At 54.8% G+C, this 22,660-nt stretch overlaps 1 protein-coding gene across 3 annotated transcripts in view; it reads left to right on the top strand.

The window, feature by feature from the left end:
* Positions 1-22,660, top strand: part of THBS3 (thrombospondin 3) — an 809,978-nt gene that overhangs the window by 328,983 nt on the left and 458,335 nt on the right. For all 3 annotated transcript variants that reach the window (XM_088448476.1, XM_088448475.1, XM_088448477.1), the window contains 2 exons: positions 4,040-4,233; positions 5,018-5,196. In XM_088448476.1, the coding sequence (XP_088304602.1) occupies positions 4,040-4,233; positions 5,018-5,196 (373 nt within the window). The remainder of the gene's footprint in view (positions 1-4,039; positions 4,234-5,017; positions 5,197-22,660) is intronic.

The following is a 22,660-nucleotide window of genomic DNA, read 5'->3' as shown; positions in this document are numbered from 1 at the left end:
GTGTCCCAGCCGCTCAGTCCTGGCATAGAATGGGTGACTCTTCTCCTGTGTGTATGTAGCTATGACTGATGTGTCCCAGCCGCTCAGCCCTGGCATAGAATGGGTGACTCTTCTCCTGTGTGTATGTAGCTATGACTGATGTGTCCCAGCCGCTCAGCCCTGGCATAGAATGGGTGACTCTTCTCCTGTGTATGTAGCTATGACTGATGTGTCCCAGCCGCTCAGCCCTGGCATAGAATGGGTGACTCTTCTCCTGTGTGTGTGTAGCTATGACTGATGTGTCCCAGCCGCTCAGCCCTGGCATAGAATGGGTGACTCTTCTCCTGTGTGTGTGTGTAGCTATGACTGATGTGTCCCAGCCGCTCAGCCCTGGCATAGAATGGGTGACCCTTCTCCTGTGTATGTAGCTATGACTGATGTGTCACAGCCGCTCAGCCCTGGCATGGAATGGGTGACCCTTCTCCTGTGTGTGTGTAGCTATGACTGATGTGTCCCAGCCGCTCAGCCCTGGCATAGAATGGGTGACTCTTCTCCTGTGTGTGTGTAGCTATGACTGATGTGTCCCAGCCGCTCAGCCCTGGCATAGAATGGGTGACTCTTCTCCTGTGTGTGTAGCTATGACTTTTGTGTCCCAGCTGCTCAGCCCTGGCATAGAATGGGTGACTCTTCTCCTGTGTGTGTATGTAGCTAAGACTGATGTGTCCCAGCCGCTCAGCCCTGGCATAGAATGGGTGACCCTTCTCCTGTGTGTGTATGTAGCTAAGACTGATGTGTCCCAGCCGCTCAGCCCTGGCATAGAATGGGTGACTCTTCTCCTGTGTGTGTGTAGCTATGACTGATGTGTCCCAGCCGCTCAGCCCTGGCATGGAATGGGTGACTCTTCTCCTGTGTGTGTAGCTATGACTGATGTGTCCCAGCCGCTCAGCCCTGGCATAGAATGGGTGACTCTTCTCCTGTGTAGCTATGACTGATGTGTCCCAGCCGCTCAGCCCTGGCATAGAATGGGTGACCCTTCTCCTATGTGTATGTAGCTATGACTGATGTGTCCCAGCCGCTCAGCCCTGGCATAGAATGGGTGACTCTTCTCCTGTGTGTGTGTAGCTATGACTGATGTGTCCCAGCCGCTCAGCCCTGGCATAGAATGGGTGACCCTTCTCCTGTGTGTATGTAGCTATGACTGATGTGTCCCAGCCGCTCAGCCCTGGCATAGAATGGGTGACTCTTCTCCTGTGTGTGTGTAGCTATGACTGATGTGTCCCAGCTCCTCAGCCCTGGCATGGAATGGGTGACCCTTCTCCTGTGTGTGTGTAGCTATGACTGATGTGTCCCAGCCGCTCAGCCCTGGCATAGAATGGGTGACTCTTCTCCTGTGTGTATGTAGCTATGACTGATGTGTCCCAGCCGCTCAGCCCTGGCATAGAATGGGTGACTCTTCTCCTGTGTGTGTGTAGCTATGACTGATGTGTCCCAGCCGCTCAGCCCTGGCATAGAATGGGTGACTCTTCTCCTGTGTGTATGTAGCTATGACTGATGTGTCCCAGCCGCTCAGCCCTGGCATAGAATGGGTGACCCTTCTCCTGTGTGTGTGTAGCTATGACTGATGTGTCCCAGCCGCTCAGCCCTGGCATAGAATGGGTGACTCTTCTCCTGTGTGTATGTAGCTATGACTGATGTGTCCCAGCCGCTCAGCCCTGGCATAGAATGGGTGACCCTTCTCCTGTGTGTGTGTAGCTATGACTGATGTGTCCCAGCCGCTCAGCCCTGGCATAGAATGGGTGACTCTTCTCCTGTGTGTATGTAGCTATGACTGATGTGTCCCAGCCGCTCAGCCCTGGCATAGAATGGGTGACCCTTCTCCTGTGTGTATGTAGCTATGACTGATGTGTCCCAGCTGCTCAGCCCTGGCATAGAATGGGTGACTCTTCTCCTGTGTGTATGTAGCTATGACTGATGTGTCCCAGCCGCTCAGCCCTGGCATAGAATGGGTGACTCTTCTCCTGTGTGTATGTAGCTATGACTAATGTGTCCCAGCTGCTCAGCCCTGGCATAGAATGGGTGACCCTTCTCCTATGTGTATGTAGCTATGACTGATGTGTCCCAGCCGCTCAGCCCTGGCATAGAATGGGTGACTCTTCTCCTGTGTGTGTGTAGCTATGACTGATATGTCCCAGCCGCTCAGCCCTGTCATAGAATGGGTGACTCTTCTCCTGTGTGTGTGTAGCTATGACTGATGTGTTCCAGCCGCTCAGCCCTGGCATAGAATGGGTGACTCTTCTCCTGTGTATGTAGCTATGACTGATGTGTCCCAGCCGCTCAGTCCTGGCATAGAATGGGTGACTCTTCTCCTGTGTGTGTGTAGCTATGACTGATGTGTCCCAGCCGCTCAGCCCTGGCATAGAATGGGTGACTCTTCTCCTGTGTGTGTGTAGCTATGACTGATGTGTCCCAGCCGCTCAGCCCTGGCATAGAATGGGTGACTCTTCTCCTGTGTGTGTATGTAGCTATGACTGATGTGTCCCAGCCGCTCAGCCCTGGCATAGAATGGGTGACTCTTCTCCTGTGTGTATGTAGCTATGACTGATGTGTCCCAGCCGCTCAGCCCTGGCATAGAATGGGTGACCCTTCTCCTGTGTGTGTGTAGCTATGACTGATGTGTCCCAGCCGCTCAGCTCTGGCATAGAATGGGTGACTCTTCTCCTGTGTGTATGTAGCTATGACTGATGTATCCCAGCTGCTCAGCCCTGGCATAGAATGGGTGACTCTTCTCCTGTGTGTATGTAGCTATGACTAATGTGTCCCAGCTGCTCAGCCCTGGCATAGAATGGGTGACCCTTCTCCTGTGTATGTAGCTATGACTGATGTGTCCCAGCCGCTCAGCCCTGGCATAGATTGGGTGACTCTTCTCCTGTGTGTATGTAGCTATGACTGATGTGTCCCAGCCGCTCAGCCCTGGCATAGAATGGGTGACTCTTCTCCTGTGTGTATGTAGCTATGACTGATGTGTCCCAGCCGCTCAGCCCTGGCATAGAATGGGTGACTCTTCTCCTGTGTGTGTGTAGCTATGACTGATGTGTCCCAGCCGCTCAGTCCTGGCATAGAATGGGTGACTCTTCTCCTGTGTGTGTGTAGCTATGACTGATGTGTCCCAGCCGCTCAGCCCTGGCATAGAATGGGTGACTCTTCTCCTATGTGTGTAGCTATGACTGATGTGTCCCAGCTGCTCAGCCCTGGCATAGAATGGGTGACTCTTCTCCTGTGTGTATGTAGCTATGACTGATGTGTCCCAGCCGCTCAGCCCTGGCATAGAATGGGTGACTCTTCTCCTGTGTGTGTGTAGCTATGACTGATGTGTCCCAGCTCCTCAGCCCTGGCATAGAATGGGTGACCCTTCTCCTGTGTGTATGTAGCTATGACTGATGTGTCCCAGCCGCTCAGCCCTGGCATAGAATGGGTGACTCTTCTCCTGTGTGTGTAGCTATGACTGATGTGTCCCAGCCGCTCAGCCCTGGCATAGAATGGGTGACTCTTCTCCTGTGTGTATGTAGCTATGACTGATGTGTCCCAGCCGCTCAGCCCTGGCATAGAATGGGTGACTCTTCTCCTGTGTGTGTATGTAGCTATGACTGATGTGTCCCAGCCGCTCAGCCCTGGCATAGAATGGGTGACTCTTCTCCTGTGTGTATGTAGCTATGACTGATGTGTCCCAGCCGCTCAGCCCTGGCATAGAATGGGTGACTCTTCTCCTGTGTGTATGTAGCTATGACTGATGTGTCCCAGCCGCTCAGCCCTGGCATAGAATGGGTGACTCTTCTCCTGTGTGTGTATGTAGCTATGACTGATGTGTCCCAGCTGCTCAGCCCTGGCATAGAATGGGTGACTCTTCTCCTGTGTGTGCTGAGGTGGGACACTGGTACCATTGCCTACGGCTTACAGTCCAGCGTGGACAGCTGTCCGGTGGGAAACAGATGGGGAAGTTGTTTATGGTTGGTGAATTGGTTTCGTTGTTTCATGCTCTATGGTGACATCTTTAATTCCTCAGAGACGGCGATGGACACCAGGACACCAAGGACAATTGTGCTGAAATTCCCAACAGCTCTCAGCTGGACTCAGACAATGATGGTATCGGGGATGAGTGTGACCAAGACGACGACAATGACGGAATCCCAGACTACATCCCCCCAGGGCCAGACAACTGCCGCTTGATAAATAATCCCAACCAGAAGGACACGGATGGTAAGTGAATGGGAAGTAAGAGGACACAATAGGCCCCTTACATTATTCTCTTCTGCACTAGTGCCTGACCTGGCCTCCTAGCTTTCTGGCCTCCTGGCTTTCTGACCTAGCCTCCTAGCTTTTTGTGGCCTTCTCTGCACTGATGTCTGGCCTCCTAGCTTTCTGTGGCCGCCTCTGCACTGATGACTGGCCTGGCCTCTTAACGTTCTGTGGTCTGGCTTGGCCTCCAAGCTTTCTGTGGCCTTCTTTGCACTGATGTCTGGCCTGGCCTCCTAGCTTTCTGTGGCCTTCGCACTGATGTCTGGCCTGGCCTCCTAGCTTTCTGACCTGGCCTCCTATCTTTCTGTGGCATTCTCTGCACTGATGTCAGGCCTGGCCATCCAGCTTTTTAGGGACTGGACCTTAACCTTCCCTGAATTACCCTTTTCCTTCAGTCTTTCCTCACCGACTATTACCATCCATAGTGGCCGCTTGTAATTATAGCTATAGAAGACATTTCCTGTAGGGAATCCTGCCAGTAATATTGCCATTGTCGCATGTGTGGCCAGGAGCTCACCGCTCTTCCAGCCTTACTGTGTTCTGGTGGTGAGACCTTCCTTCTTCTACTGACCATTGATGGCCCCCTGTCCTCTGTATGGGCCTTACTGTGACCAGAGGCTCAGTCTCTACTACTACTTACCCCTGTCCTCTGTATGGGCCTTACTGTGACCAGAGGCTCAGTCTCGGCCCCCACACATGTGCCTCGTGGAGGCTAAAGACTCACTCACTTTCTTTTTCCCCCCAGGGGACGGAATTGGGGATGTTTGCGAGGTAGACTTCGATAATGACTCTGTTGCTGACTCTTATGACGTCTGTCCAGAGAGCGCAGAGGTGACGCTCACCGACTTCAGGGCCTATCAGACGGTCGTTTTGGACCCAGAGGGTGATGCCCAAATAGATCCAAACTGGGTTGTCCTCAACCAGGTAACGTCTATTGTTTATCACACTGAGTAGCTGACGCTGCTACTTCCCCTGATGCTACTACTTCTCCCTTTACTGCTACTTCCCCTGACGCTACCACTTCTCCCTTTACTGCTACTTCCCCTGACGCTACTACTTCTCCCAATACTGCTACATCCCCCGACGCTACTACTTCCCCCGATAAGCTACATCCCCCGACGCTAGTACTTCCCCCGGTACTGCTACTTCCCCCGGTACTGCTACATCCCCTGACGCTACTAATCCACCTGGTACTGCTACATCCCCTGACGCTACCACTTCTCCCAGTACTGCTACATCCCCTGATGCTACTACTTCCCCTGGTACTGCTACTTCCCCCGGTACTGCTACATCCTCCGACGCTACTACTTCCCCCGGTACTGCTACATCCCCCGACGCTACTACTTCCCCCGATACTGCTACATCCCCCAACGCTAGTACTTCCCCCGGTACTGCTACTTCCCCCGATACTGCTACATCCCCTGACACTACTAATTCCCCCGGTACTGCTACATCCCCTGACGCTACCACTTCTCCCAGTACTGCTACATCCCCTGATGCTACTACTTCCCCTGGTACTTCTACTTCCCCCGGTACTGCTACATCCCCCGACGCTACTGCTTCCCCCGTTACTGCTACATCCCCTGATGCTACCACTTCTCCCAGTACTGCTACTTCCCTTGATGCTACTACTTCCCCCGGTATTGCTACTTCCCTTGGTACTGCTACATCCCCCAACGCTACTACTTCCCCCGGTACTGCTACTTCCCCCGGTACTGCTACATCCCCTGACGCTACTACTTCCCTCGGTACTGCTACATCCCCTGACGCTACCACTTCTCCCAGTACTGCTACATCCCCTAACGCTACTACTTCCCTCGGTACTGCTACATCCCCTGACGCTACTACTTCCCCAGGTAATGCTACATCCCCTGACGATACCACTTCTCCCAGTACTGCTACTTCCCCTGACGCTAGTACTTCCCCCCGGTACTGCTACTTCCTCTGACGCTACTACTTCCCCCGGTACTGCTACATCCCCTGACGCTACTACTTCCCCCGATTCTGCTACATCCCCCGACGCTACTACTTCCCCCGCTACAGCTACATCCCCTGACGCTACAACTTCCCCCGGTACTGCTACATCCCCTGACGATACTACTACTTCCCCCGGTACTGATAAATCCCCTGACGCTACTACTACTTCCACCGGTACTGCTACATCCCCTGACGATACTACTACTTCCCCCGGTACTGCTACATCCCCTGATGGTACAACTTCTCCCGGTACTGCTACTTCCCCTGGTGCTACTACTTCCCCCGGTACTGCTACATCCCCTGATGCTACTACTTCCCCCGGTACAGCTACATCCCCTGACGATACTACAACTTCCCCCGGTACTGCTACATCCCCTGACGATACTACTACTTCCCCCGGTACTGATACATCCCCTGATGCTACTACTACTTACACCGGTACTGCTACATCCCCTGACGATACTACTACTTCCCCCGGTACTGCTACATCCCCTGACGCTACTACTACTTCCCCTCGGTACTGCTACATCCCCTGATGCTACAACTTCCCCTGGTACTGCTACATCCCCTGATGCTACTACTTCCCCTGATGCTACCACTTCTCGCAGTACTGCTACTTCCCCTGACGCTACTACTTCCCCTGGTACTGCTACTTCCCCTGACGTTACTTCCACTGGTACTGCTACATCCCACGACGCTACTACTTCTCCTGATACTGCTACATCCCCCGACGCTACTTCTTCCCCCAGTACTACTACATCCCCTGACGCTACTACTACTTCCACCGGTACTGCTACATCCCCTGACGATACTACTACTTCCCCCGATACTGCTACTTCCCCCGGTTCTGCTACATCCCCTGACGCTACTACTTCCCCCGGTACTGCTACATCCCCTGATGCTACCACTCTCCCAGTACTGCTACTTCCCCTGATGCTACTACTTCCCCCTGTATTGCTACTTCCCCCGGTACTGTTACATCCTCCGACGCTACTTCTTCCCTCGGTACTGCTACATCCCCCGACGCTACTACTTCCCCCGATACTGCTACATCCCCCGACGCTAGTACTTCCCCCGGTACTGCTACTTCCCCCGGTACTGCTACATCCCCTGATGCTACTACTTCCCCCGGTACTGCTACATCCCCTGACGCTACCACTTCTCCCAGTACTGCTACATCCCCCGACGCTACTACTTCCCCCGATACTGGTACATCCCCCAACGCTACTATTTCCCCCAGTACTGCTACTTCCCCCGGTACTGCTACATCCCCTGACGCTACTACTTCCCTCGGTACTGCTACATCCCCTGACGCTACCACTTCTCCCAGTACTGCTACATCCCCTGACGCTACTACTTCCCCCGGTACTGCTACATCCCCTGACGCTACTACTTCCCCCGGTACTGCTACATCCCCTGACGATACTACTTCTCCCAGTACTGCTACTTCCCCTGACGCTAGTACTTCCCCCGGTACTGCTACTTCCCCTGACGCTACTACTTCCCCCGGTACTGCTACATTCCCTGACGATACAACTTCTTCCCCCGGTACTGCTACATCCCCTGATGCTACAACTTCCCCCGGTACTGCTACATCCCCTGGTGCTACTACTCCCCCCGGTACTGCTACATCCCCTGATGCTACTACTTCCCCCGGTACTGCTACATCCCCTGACGCTACAACTACTTCCCCCGGTACTGCTACATCCCCTGCTACTGCTACTCTTTCCCCCGGTACTGCTACATCCCCTGACGCTACAACTTCCCCCGGTACTGCTACATCCCCTGATGCTACTACTTCCCCCAGTACTGCTACATCCCCTGACGCTACTACTTCCTCCGGTACTGCTACATCCCCTGACGATACCACTACTTCCCCCGGTACTGCTACATCCCCTGATGATAGTACTACTTCCCCCGGTACTGCTACATACCCTGACGCTACTACTTCCCCCGGTGCGGCTACTTCCCCCGATGCTACTACCTCCCCCGTTACTGCTACATCCCCGACGCTACTACTTCCCCCGGTACTGCTACATCCTCTGACGATAGTACTACTTCCCCCTGTACTGCTACATACCCTGACGCTACTACTTCCCCCAGTGCTGCTACTTCCCCCGATGCTACTACCTCCTCCGGTACTGCTACATCCCCGACGCTACTACTTCCCCCAGTACTGCTACTTCCCCTGACGCTAGTACTTCCCCCCGGTACTGCTACTTCCTCTGACGCTACTACTTCCCCCGGTACTGCTACATCCCCTGACGCTACTACTTCCCTCGATTCTGCTACATCCCCCGACGCTACTACTTCCCCCGGTACAGCTACATCCCCTGATGCTACAACTTCCCCCGGTACTGCTACACCCCCTGACGATACTACTACTTCCCCCGGTACTGATAAATCCCCTGACGCTACTACTACTTCCACCGGTACTGCTACATCCCCTGACGATACTACTACTTCCCCCGGTACTGCTACATCCCCTGATGGTACAACTTCTCCCGGTACTGCTACATCCCCTGGTGCTACTACTTCCCCCGATACTGCTACATCCCCTGATGCTACTACTTCCCCCGATACTGCTACATCCCCTGACGCTACAACTACTTCCCCCGGTACTGCTACATCCCCCAGTACTGCTACTCTTTCCCCCTGTACTGCTACATCCCCTGACGCTACTACTTCTCCCTTTACTGCTACTTCCCCTGACGCTACTACTTCTCCCAATACTGCTACATCCCCCGACGCTATTACTTCCCCCGGTAAGCTACATCCCCCGACGCTAGTACTTCCCCCGGTACTGCTACTTCCCCCGGTACTGCTACATCCCCTGACGCTACTAATTCCCCCGGTACTGCTACATCCCCTGACGCTACCACTTCTCCCAGTACTGCTACATCTCCTGAAGCTACTACTTCCCCTGGTACTGCTACTTCCCCCGGTACTGCTACATCCCCCGACGCTACTACTTCCCCCGGTACGGCTACATCCCCTGACGCTACCACTTCTCCCAGTACTGCTACTTCCCCTGATGCTACTACTTCCCCCGGTATTGCTACTTCCCCCGGTACTGCTACATCCCCCAACGCTACTATTTCCCCCAGTACTGCTACTTCCCCCGGTACTGCTACATCCCCTGACGCTACTACTTCCCTCGGTACTGCTACATCCCCTGACGCTACCACTTCTCCCAGTACTGCTACATCCCCTGATGCTACTACTTCCCCTGGTACTGCTACATCCCCTGACGCTACTACTTCCCCCGGTACTGCTACATCCCCTGACGATACCACTTCTCCCAGTACTGCTACTTCCCCTGACGCTAGTACTTCCCTCGGTACTGCTACCTCCCCTGACGCTACTACTTCCCCCGGTACTGCTACATCCCCTGACGATACTACTACTACCCCCGGTACTGCTACATCCCCTGATGCTACAACTTCCCCCGGTACTGCTACATCCCCTGGTGCTACTACTCCCCCCGGTACTGCTACATCCCCTGATGCTACTACTTCTTCCGGTACTGCTACATCCCCTGACGCTACCACTTCTCCCAGTACTGCGACTTCCCCTGATGCCTCTACTTCCCCCGGTATTGCTACTTCCCCCGGTACTGCTACATCCCCTGACGCTACTACTTCTCCCTTTACTGCTACTTCCCCTGACGCTACTACTTCTCCCAATAATGCTACATCCCCCGACGCTACTACTTCCCCCGATAAGCTACATTCCCCGACGCTAGTACATCCCCCGGTACTGCTACTTCCCCCGGTATTGCTACATCCCCTGACGCTACTAATTCCCCCGGTACTGCTACATCCCCTGACGCTACCACCTCTCCCAGTACTGCTACATCCCCTGATGCTACTACTTCCCCTGGTACTGCTACTTCCCCCGGTACTGCTACATCCGTACTGCTACATCCCCTGACGCTACCACTTCTCCCAGTACTGCTACTTCCCCTGATGCTACTACTTCCCCCGGTATTGCTACTTCCCCCGATACTGCTACATCCTCCGACGCTACTACTTCCCCCGGTACTGCTATATCCCCCGACGCTACTACTTCCCCCGATACTGCTACATCCCCCAACGCTACTACTTCCCCCGGTACTGCTACTTCCCCCGGTACTGCTACATCCCCTGACGCTACTACTTCCCTCGGTACTGCTACATCCCCTGACGCTACCACTTCTCCCAGTACTGCTACATCCCCTAACGCTACTTCTTCCGCCGGTACTGCTACATCCCCTGACGCTACTACTTCCCCAGGTACTTCTACATCCCCTGACGATACCACTTCTCCCAGTACTGCTACTTCCCCTGACGCTAGTACTTCCCCCCGGTACTGCTACTTCCTCTGGCGCTACTACTTCCCCCGGTACTGCTACATCCCCTGACGCTACTACTTCCCCCGATACTTCTACATCCCCCGACGCTACTACTTCCCCCGGTACAGCTACATCCCCTGACGCTACAACTTCCCCCGGTACTGCTACATCCCCTGACGATACTACTACTTCCCCCGGTACTGATAAATCCCCTGACGCTACTACTACTTCCACCGGTACTGCTACATACCCTGACGATACTACTACTTCCCCCTGTACTGCTACATCCCCTGATGGTACAACTTCCCCCGGTACTGCTACATCCCCTGGTGCTACTACTTCCCCCGGTACTGCTACATCCCCTGATGCTACTACTTCCCCCGGTACTGCTACATCCCCTGACGCTACAACTCCTTCCCCCGGTACTGCTACATCCCCCGGTACTGCTACTCTTTCCCCCTGTACTGCTACATCCCCTGACGCTACAACTTCCCCCGGTACTGCTACATGCCCTGATGCTACTACTTCCCTCGGTACTGCTACATCCCCTGACGCTACTACTTCCCCCGGTACTGCTACATCCCCTGACGATACCACTACTTCCCCCGGTACTGCTACATCCCCTGACGATATTACTACTTCCCCCGGTACTGCTACATCCCCTGACGCTACTACTTCCCCCTGTGCTGCTACTTCCCCCGATGCTACTACTTCCCCCGGTACTGCTACATCCCCGAAGCTACTACTTCCCCCGGTACTGGTACATCCCCCGACGCCACTACTTCCCCCGATACTGCTACATCCCCCGACGCTACTACTTCCCCCGGTACTGCTACTTCCCCCGGTACTGCTACATCCCCTGATGCTACCACTACTCCCAGTACTGCTACATCCCCTGACGCTACTACTTCCCCCGGTACTGATACTTCCCCCGGTACTGCTACATCCCCTGACGCTACTACTTCCCCCGGTACTGCTACATCCCCTGACGCTACCTCTTCTCCCAGTACTGCTACTTCCCCTGAAGCTACTACTTACCCCGGTACTGCTACTTCCCCCGACGCTACAACTTCCCCCGGTACTGCTACATCCCCCGACGCTACAATTTCCCCCGGTACTGCTACATCCCCTGACGCTAATACTTCCCCCGGTACTGCTACATCCCCTGACGATACCACTTCTCCCAGTACTGCTACTTCCCCTGACGCTACTACTTCCCCCGGTACTGCTACATCCCCTGACGCTACTACTTCCCCCGATACTACTACATCCCCTGACGCTACTACTTCCCCCGGTACAGCTACATCCCCTGACGCTACAACTTCCCCCGGTACTGCTACATCCCCTGACGATACTACTACTTCCCCCGGTACTGATACATCCCCTGACGCTACTACTACTTACACCGGTACTGCTCCATCCCCTGACGATACTACTACTTCCCCCGGTACTGCTACATCCCCTGACGCTACTACTACTTCCCCCCGTTACTGCTACATCCGCTAATGCTACAACTTCCCCTGGTACTGCTACATCCCCCGATGCTACTACTTCCCCTGACGCTACCACTTCTCGCAGTACTGCTACTTCCCCTGACGCTACTACTTCCCCCGGTACTGCTACATCCCCTGACGCTACTACTTCCCCCGATACTGCTACATCCCCCGACGCTACTACTTCCCCTGATACTGCTACATCCCCCGACGCTACTTCTTCCCCCGGTACTACTACATCCCCTGACGCTACTACTACTTCCCCCGGTACTGATACATCCCCTGACGCTACTACTACTTACACCGGTACTGCTACATCCCCTGACGATACTACTACTTCCCCCGGTACTGCTACATTCCCTGACGCTACTACTACTTCCCCCCGGTACTGCTACATCCGCTGATGCTACAACTTCCCCTGGTACTGCTACATCCCCTGATGGTACTACTTCCCCGACGCTACCACTTCTCGCAGTACTGCTACTTCCCCTGAAGCTACTACTTCCCCCGGTACTGCTACTTCCCCTGACGTTACTTCCCCTGGTACTGCTACATCCCCCGACGCTACTTCTTCCCCCGTGACTACTACATCCCCTGACGCTACTACTACTTCCACCGGTACTGCTACATCCCCTGACGATACTACTACTTCCCCCGGTACTGCTACTTCCCCCGGTTCTGCTACATCCCCTGACACTACTACTTCCCCCGGTACTGCTACATCCCCTGATACTACCACTCTCCCTGTACTTCTACTTCCCCTGATGCTACTACTTCCCCCTGTATTGCTACTTCCCCCGGTACTGTTACATCCTCCGAAGCTACTACTTCCCTCGGTACTGCTACATCCCCCGACGCTACTACTTCCCCCGATACTGCTACATCCCCCAACGCTAGTACTTCCCCCGGTACTGCTACTTCCCCCGGTACTGCTACATCCCCTGATGCTACTACTTCCCCCGGTACTGCTACATCCCCTGACGCTACCACTTCTCCCAGTACTGCTACCTCCCCTGACGATACTACTTCCCCCTGGTACTGCTACATCCCCTGACGCTACTACTTCCCCCGATACTGCTACATCCCTTGACGCTAATACTTCCCCCGGTACTGCTACATCCCCTGACGATACCACTACTTCCTCCGGTACTGCTACATCCCCTGACGATAGTACTTCTTCCCCTGGTACTGCTACATACCCTGACGCTACTACTTCCCCCGGTGCTGCTACTTCCCCCGATGCTACTACCTCTCCCGGTACTGCTACATCCCCGACGCTACTACTTCCCCCTGTACTGTTACATCCCCCGACGCCACTACTTCCCCCGATACTGCTACATCCCCCGACGCTACTAATTCCCCCGGTACTGTTACTTCCCCTGGTACTGCTACATCTTTTGACGCTACTACTTCCCCCATGTACTGCTACATCCCCTGACGCTACCACTTCTCCCAGTACTGCTACATCCAATGACGCTACTACTTGCCCCAGTACTGCTACTTCCCCCGGTACTGCTACATCCCCTGACGCTACTACTTCCCCCGGTACTGCTACATCCCCTGACGCTACCACTTCTCGCAGTACTGCTACTTCCCCTGACGCTACTAATTCCCCCGGTACTGCTACTTCCACTGGCGCTACTTCCCCCGGTACTGCTACATCCCTCGACGCTACTACTTCCCCTGATACTGCTACATCCCCCGATGCTACTACTTCCCCCGGTACTACTACATCCCCTGACGCTACAACTTCCTCCGGTACTCCTACATCCCCTGACGCTACAACTTCCCCCGGTACTGCAACATCCCCTGACGATACTACTACTTCCCCCGGTACTGCTTCATCCCCTGACGCTACAACTTCCCCCGGTACTGCTACCTCCCCTGACGATACTACTTCCCCCTGGTACTGCTACATCCCCTGTCAATACTACTACTTCCCCCGGTACTGCTACATCCCCTGATGCTACTACTACTTCCTCCGGTACTGCTACATCCCCTGACGATACTACCACTTCCCCCGGTACTGCTACTTCCCCTGACGATACTACCACTTCCCACGGTACTGCTACATCCCCTGATTCTACTACTTCCCCCGGTACTGCTACATCCCCTGACGCTACTACTTCCCCCTTTACTGCTACATCCCCTGACGCTACTACTTCCCCCGGTACTGCTACATCCCCTGACGCTACTACTTCCCCCTGGTACTGCTACATCCCCCGACGCTACTACTTCCCCCGGTACAGCTACATCCCCTGACGCTACAACTTCCCCGGTACTGCTACATCCCCTGACGATACTACTACTTCCCCCGGTACTGATACATCCCCTGACGCTACTACTACTTACACCGGTACTGCTACATCCCCTGACGATACTACTACTTCCCCCGGTACTGCTACATCCCCTGACGCTACTACTACTTCCCCCCGTTACTGCTACATCCGCTAATGCTACAACTTCCCCTGGTACTGCTACATCCCCTGATGCTACTACTTCCCCTGACGCTACCACTTCTCGCAGTACTGCTACTTCCCCTGACGCTACTACTTCCCCCGGTACTGCTACATCCCCTGACGCTACTACTTCCCCCGATACTGCTACATCCCCCGACGCTACTACTTCCCCTGATACTGCTACATCCCCCGACGCTACTTCTTCCCCCGGTACTACTACATCCCCTGACGCTACTACTACTTCCCCCGGTACTGATACATCCCCTGACGCTACTACTACTTACACCGGTACTGCTACATCCCCTGACGATACTACTACTTCCCCCGGTACTGCTACGTTCCCTGACGCTACTACTACTTCCCCCCGGTACTGCTACATCCGCTGATGCTACAACTTCCCCTGGTACTGCTACATCCCCTGATGGTACTACTTCCCCGACGCTACCACTTCTCGCAGTACTGCTACTTCCCCTGAAGCTACTACTTCCCCCGGTACTGCTACTTCCCCTGACGTTACTTCCCCTGGTACTGCTACATCCCCCGACGCTACTTCTTCCCCCGTGACTACTACATCCCCTGACGCTACTACTACTTCCACCGGTACTGCTACATCCCCTGACGATACTACTACTTCCCCCGGTACTGCTACTTCCCCCGGTTCTGCTACATCCCCTGACACTACTACTTCCCCCGGTACTGCTACATCCCCTGATACTACCACTCTCCCTGTACTTCTACTTCCCCTGATGCTACTACTTCCCCCTGTATTGCTACTTCCCCCGGTACTGTTACATCCTCCGAAGCTACTACTTCCCTCGGTACTGCTACATCCCCCGACGCTACTACTTCCCCCGATACTGCTACATCCCCCAACGCTAGTACTTCCCCCGGTACTGCTACTTCCCCCGGTACTGCTACATCCCCTGATGCTACTACTTCCCCCGGTACTGCTACATCCCCTGACGCTACCACTTCTCCCAGTACTGCTACCTCCCCTGACGATACTACTTCCCCCTGGTACTGCTACATCCCCTGACGCTACTACTTCCCCCGATACTGCTACATCCCTTGACGCTAATACTTCCCCCGGTACTGCTACATCCCCTGACGATACCACTACTTCCTCCGGTACTGCTACATCCCCTGACGATAGTACTTCTTCCCCTGGTACTGCTACATACCCTGACGCTACTACTTCCCCCGGTGCTGCTACTTCCCCCGATGCTACTACCTCTCCCGGTACTGCTACATCCCCGACGCTACTACTTCCCCCTGTACTGTTACATCCCCCGACGCCACTACTTCCCCCGATACTGCTACATCCCCCGACGCTACTAATTCCCCCGGTACTGTTACTTCCCCTGGTACTGCTACATCTTTTGACGCTACTACTTCCCCCATGTACTGCTACATCCCCTGACGCTACCACTTCTCCCAGTACTGCTACATCCAATGACGCTACTACTTTCCCCAGTACTGCTACTTCCCCCGGTACTGCTACATCCCCTGACGCTACTACTTCCCCCGGTACTGCTACATCCCCTGACGCTACCACTTCTCGCAGTACTGCTACTTCCCCTGACGCTACTAATTCCCCCGGTACTGCTACTTCCACTGGCGCTACTTCCCCCGGTACTGCTACATCCCCCGACGCTACTACTTCCCCTGATACTGCTACATCCCCCGATGCTACTACTTCCCCCGGTACTACTACATCCCCTGACGCTACAACTTCCTCCGGTACTCCTACATCCCCTGACGCTACAACTTCCCCCGGTACTGCAACATCCCCTGATGATACTACTACTTCCCCCGGTACTGCTTCATCCCCTGACGCTACAACTTCCCCCGGTACTGCTACCTCCCCTGACGATACTACTTCCCCCTGGTACTGCTACATCCCCTGTCAATACTACTACTTCCCCCGGTACTGCTACATCCCCTGATGCTACTACTACTTCCTCCGGTACTGCTACATCCCCTGACGATACTACCACTTCCCCCGGTACTGCTACTTCCCCTGACGATACTACCACTTCCCACGGTACTGCTACATCCCCTGATTCTACTACTTCCCCCGGTACTGCTACATCCCCTGACGCTACTACTTCCCCCTTTACTGCTACATCCCCTGACGCTACTACTTCCCCCGGTACTGCTACATCCCCTGACGCTACTACTTCCCCCTGGTACTGCTACATCCCCCGACGCTACTACCTCCCCCGGTACAGCTACATCCCCTGACGCTACAACTTCCCCCGGTACTGCTACATCCCCTGACGATACTACTACTTCCCCCGGTACTGATACATCCCCTGACGCTACTACTACTTACACCGGTACTGCTACATCCCCTGACGATACTACTACTTCCCCCGGTACTGCTACATCCCCTGACGCTACTACTACTTCCCCCCGTTACTGCTACATCCGCTAATGCTACAACTTCCCCTGGTACTGCTACATCCCCTGATGCTACTACTTCCCCTGACGCTACCACTTCTCGCAGTACTGCTACTTCCCCTGACGCTACTACTTCCCCCGGTACTGCTACATCCCCTGACGCTACTACTTCCCCCGATACTGCTACATCCCCCGACGCTACTACTTCCCCTGATACTGCTACATCCCCCGACGCTACTTCTTCCCCCGGTACTACTACATCCCCTGACGCTACTACTACTTCCCCCGGTACTGATACATCCCCTGACGCTACTACTACTTACACCGGTACTGCTACATCCCCTGACGATACTACTACTTCCCCCGGTACTGCTACATCCCCTGACGCTACTACTACTTCCCCCCGTTACTGCTACATCCGCTAATGCTACAACTTCCCCTGGTACTGCTACATCCCCTGATGCTACTACTTCCCCTGACGCTACCACTTCTCGCAGTACTGCTACTTCCCCTGACGCTACTACTTCCCCCGGTACTGCTACATCCCCTGACGCTACTACTTCCCCCGATACTGCTACATCCCCCGACGCTACTACTTCCCCTGATACTGCTACATCCCCCGACGCTACTTCTTCCCCCGGTACTACTACATCCCCTGACGCTACTACTACTTCCCCCGGTACTGATACATCCCCTGACGCTACTACTACTTACACCGGTACTGCTACATCCCCTGACGATACTACTACTTCCCCCGGTACTGCTACATCCCCTGACGCTACTACTACTTCCCCCCGGTACTGCTACATCCGCTGATGCTACAACTTCCCCTGGTACTGCTACATCCCCTGATGGTACTACTTCCCCGACGCTACCACTTCTCGCAGTACTGCTACTTCCCCTGAAGCTACTACTTCCCCCGGTACTGCTACTTCCCCTGACGTTACTTCCCCTGGTACTGCTACATCCCCCGACGCTACTTCTTCCCCCTTGACTACTACATCCCCTGACGCTACTACTACTTCCACCGGTACTGCTACATCCCCTGACGATACTACTACTTCCCCCGGTACTGCTACTTCCCCCGGTTCTGCTACATCCCCTGACACTACTACTTCCCCCGGTACTGCTACATCCCCTGATACTACCACTCTCCCTGTACTTCTACTTCCCCTGATGCTACTACTTCCCCCTGTATTGCTACTTCCCCCGGTACTGTTACATCCTTCGAAGCTACTACTTCCCTCGGTACTGCTACATCCCCCGACGCTACTACTTCCCCCGATACTGCTACATCCCCCGACGCTAGTACTTCCCTCGGTACTGCTACTTCCCCCGGTACTGCTACATCCCCTGATGCTACTACTTCCCCCGGTACTGCTACATCCCCTGACGCTACCACTTCTCCCAGTACTGCTACATCCCCCGACGCTACTACTTCCCCCAGTACTGCTACTTCCCCCGGTACTGCTACATCCCCTGACGTTACTACTTCCCTCGGTACTGCTACATCCCCTGACGATACCACTTCTCCCAGTACTGCTACATCCCCTGACGCTACTACTTCCCCCGGTACTGCTACATCCCCTGACGCTACTACTTCCCCCGGTACTGCTACATCCCCTGACGATACCACTTCTCCCAGTACTGCTACTTCCCCTGACGCTAGTACTTCCCCCGGTACTGCTACTTCCCCTGACGCTACTACTTCCCCCGGTACTGCTACATCCCCTGACGATACTACTACTTCCCCCGGTACTGCTACATCCCCTGATGCTACAACTTCCCCCGGTACTGCTACATCCCCTGGTGCTACTACTCCCCCAGGTACTGCTACATCCCCTGATGCTACTACTTCCCCCGGTACTGCTACATCCCCTGATGCTACAACTACTTCCCCCGGTACTGCTACATCCCCCGGTACTGCTACTCTTTCCCCCGGTACTGCTACATCCCCTGACGCTACAACTTCCCCCGGTACTGCTACATCCCCTGATGCTACTACTTCCCCCAGTACTGCTACATCCCTTGACGCTAATACTTCCCCCGGTACTGCTACATCCCCTGACGATACCACTACTTCCTCCGGTACTGCTACATCCCCTGACGATAGTACTTCTTCCCCTGGTACTGCTACATACCCTGACGCTACTACTTCCCCCGGTGCTGCTACTTCCCCCGATGCTACTACCTCTCCCGGTACTGCTACATCCCCGACGCTACTACTTCCCCCTGTACTGTTACATCCCCCGACGCCACTACTTCCCCCGATACTGCTACATCCCCCGACGCTACTAATTCCCCCGGTACTGTTACTTCCCCTGGTACTGCTACATCTTTTGACGCTACTACTTCCCCCATGTACTGCTACATCCCCTGACGCTACCACTTCTCCCAGTACTGCTACATCCAATGATGCTACTACTTGCCCCAGTACTGCTACTTCCCCCGGTACTGCTACATCCCCTGACGCTACTACTTCCCCCGGTACTGCTACATCCCCTGACGCTACCACTTCTCGCAGTACTGCTACTTCCCCTGACGCTACTAATTCATCCGGTACTGCTACTTCCCCTGACGCTACCACTTCTCCCAGTACTGCTACATCCCCTGACGCTACTACTTCCCCCGGTACTGCTACATCCCCTGACGCTACTACTTCCCCCGGTACTGCTACATCCCCTGACGATACCACTTCTCCCAGTACTGCTACTTCCCCTGACGCTAGTACTTCCCCCGGTACTGCTACTTCCCCTGACGCTACTACTTCCCCCGGTACTGCTACATTCCCTGACGATACAACTTCTTCCCCCGGTACTGCTACATCCCCTGATGCTACAAATTCCCCCGGTACTGCTACATCCCCTGGTGCTACTACTCCCCCCGGTACTGCTACATCCCCTGATGCTACTACTTCCCCCGGTACTGCTACATCCCCTGACGCTACAACTACTTCCCCCGGTACTGCTACATCCCCTGCTACTGCTACTCTTTCCCCCGGTACTGCTACATCCCCTGACGCTACAACTTCCCCCGGTACTGCTACATCCACTGATGCTACTACTTCCCCCAGTACTGCTACATCCCCTGACGCTACTACTTCCTCCGGTACTGCTACATCCCCTGACGATACCACTACTTCCCCCGGTACTGCTACATCCCCTGATGATAGTACTACTTCCCCCGGTACTGCTACATACCCTGACGCTACTACTTCCCCCGGTGCGGCTACTTCCCCCGATGCTACTACCTCCCCCGTTACTGCTACATCCCCGACGCTACTACTTCCCCCGGTACTGCTACATCCTCTGACGATAGTACTACTTCCCCCTGTACTGCTACATACCCTGACGCTACTTCTTCCCCCAGTGCTGCTACTTCCCCCGATGCTACTACCTCCTCCGGTACTGCTACATCCCCGACGCTACTACTTCCCCCAGTACTGCTACTTCCCCTGACGCTAGTACTTCCCCCCGGTACTGCTACTTCCTCTGACGCTACTACTTCCCCCGTTACTGCTACATCCCCTGACGCTACTACTTCCCTCGATTCTGCTACATCCCCCGACGCTACTACTTCCCCCGGTACAGCTACATCCCCTGATGCTACAACTTCCCCCGGTACTGCTACACCACCTGACGATACTACTACTTCCCCCGGTACTGATAAATCCCCTGACGCTACTACTACTTCCACCGGTACTGCTACATCCCCTGACGATACTACTACTTCCCCCGGTACTGCTACATCCCCTGATGGTACAACTTCTCCCGGTACTGCTACATCCCCTGGTGCTACTACTTCCCCCGATACTGCTACATCCCCTGATGCTACTACTTCCCCCGATACTGCTACATCCCCTGACGCTACAACTACTTCCCCCGGTACTGCTACATCCCCCAGTACTGCTACTCTTTCCCCCTGTACTGCTACATCCCCTGACGCTACTACTTCTCCCTTTACTGCTACTTCCCCTGACGCTACTACTTCTCCCAATACTGCTACATCCCCCGACGCTACTACTTCCCCCGGTAAGCTACATCCCCCGACGCTAGTACTTCCCCCGGTACTGCTACTTCCCCCGGTACTGCTACATCCCCTGACGCTACTAATTCCCCCGGTACTGCTACATCCCCTGACGCTACCACTTCTCCCAGTACTGCTACATCCCCTGAAGCTACTACTTCCCCTGGTACTGCTACTTCCCCCGGTACTGCTACATCCCCCGACGCTACTACTTCCCCCGGTACGGCTACATCCCCTGACGCTACCACTTCTCCCAGTACTGCTACTTCCCCTGATGCTACTACTTCCCCCGGTATTGCTACTTCCCCCGGTACTGCTACATCCCCCAACGCTACTATTTCCCCCAGTACTGCTACTTCCCCCGGTACTGCTACATCCCCTGACGCTACTACTTCCCTCGGTACTGCTACATCCCCTGACGCTACCACTTCTCCCAGTACTGCTACATCCCCTGATGCTACTACTTCCCCTGGTACTGCTACATCCCCTGACGCTACTACTTCCCCCGGTACTGCTACATCCCCTGACGATACCACTTCTCCCAGTACTGCTACTTCCCCTGACGCTAGTACTTCCCCCGGTACTGCTACCTCCCCTGACGCTACTACTTCCCCCGGTACTGCTACATCCCCTGACGATACTACTACTACCCCCGGTACTGCTACATCCCCTGATGCTACAACTTCCCCCGGTACTGCTACATCCCCTGATGCTACTACTTCTTCCGGTACTGCTACTTCCCCTGATGCCTCTACTTCCCCCGGTATTGCTACTTCCCCCGGTACTGCTACATCCCCTGACGCTACTACTTCTCCCTTTACTGCTACTTCCCCTGACGCTACTACTTCTCCCAATAATGCTACATCCCCCGACGCTACTACTTCCCCCGATAAGCTACATTCCCCGACGCTAGTACATCCCCCGGTACTGCTACTTCCCCCGGTATTGCTACATCCCCTGACGCTACTAATTCCCCCGGTACTGCTACATCCCCTGACGCTACCACCTCTCCCAGTACTGCTACATCCCCTGATGCTACTACTTCCCCTGGTACTGCTACTTCCCCCGGTACTGCTACATCCGTACTGCTACATCCCCTGACGCTACCACTTCTCCCAGTACTGCTACTTCCCCTGATGCTACTACTTCCCCCGGTATTGCTACTTCCCCCGGTACTGCTACATCCTCCGATGCTACTACTTCCCCCGGTACTGCTATATCCCCCAACGCTACTACTTCCCCCGGTACTGCTACTTCCCCCCGTACTGCTACATCCCCTGACGCTACTACTTCCCTCGGTACTGCTACATCCCCTGACGCTACCACTTCTCCCAGTACTGCTACATCCCCTAACGCTACTTCTTCCGCCGGTACTGCTACATCCCCTGACGCTACTACTTCCCCAGGTACTGCTACATCCCCTGACGATACCACTTCTCCCAGTATTGCTACTTCCCCTGACGTTAGTACTTCCCCCCGGTACTGCTACTTCCTCTGGCGCTACTACTTCCCCCGGTACTGCTACATCCCCTGACGCTACTACTTCCCCCGATACTTCTACATCCCCCGACGCTATTACTTCCCCCGGTACAGCTACATCCCCTGACGCTACAACTTCCCCCGGTACTGCTACATCCCCTGACGATACTACTACTTCCCCCGGTACTGATAAATCCCCTGATGCTACTACTACTTCC

Source organism: Taudactylus pleione, unplaced genomic scaffold (genome assembly GCF_031769625.1).
Source record: "Taudactylus pleione unplaced genomic scaffold, aTauple2 ptg000455l, whole genome shotgun sequence".
Lineage (NCBI taxonomy): Eukaryota > Metazoa > Chordata > Amphibia > Anura > Myobatrachidae > Taudactylus > Taudactylus pleione.
This window is presented reverse-complemented; position numbering and strand designations above follow the sequence as displayed.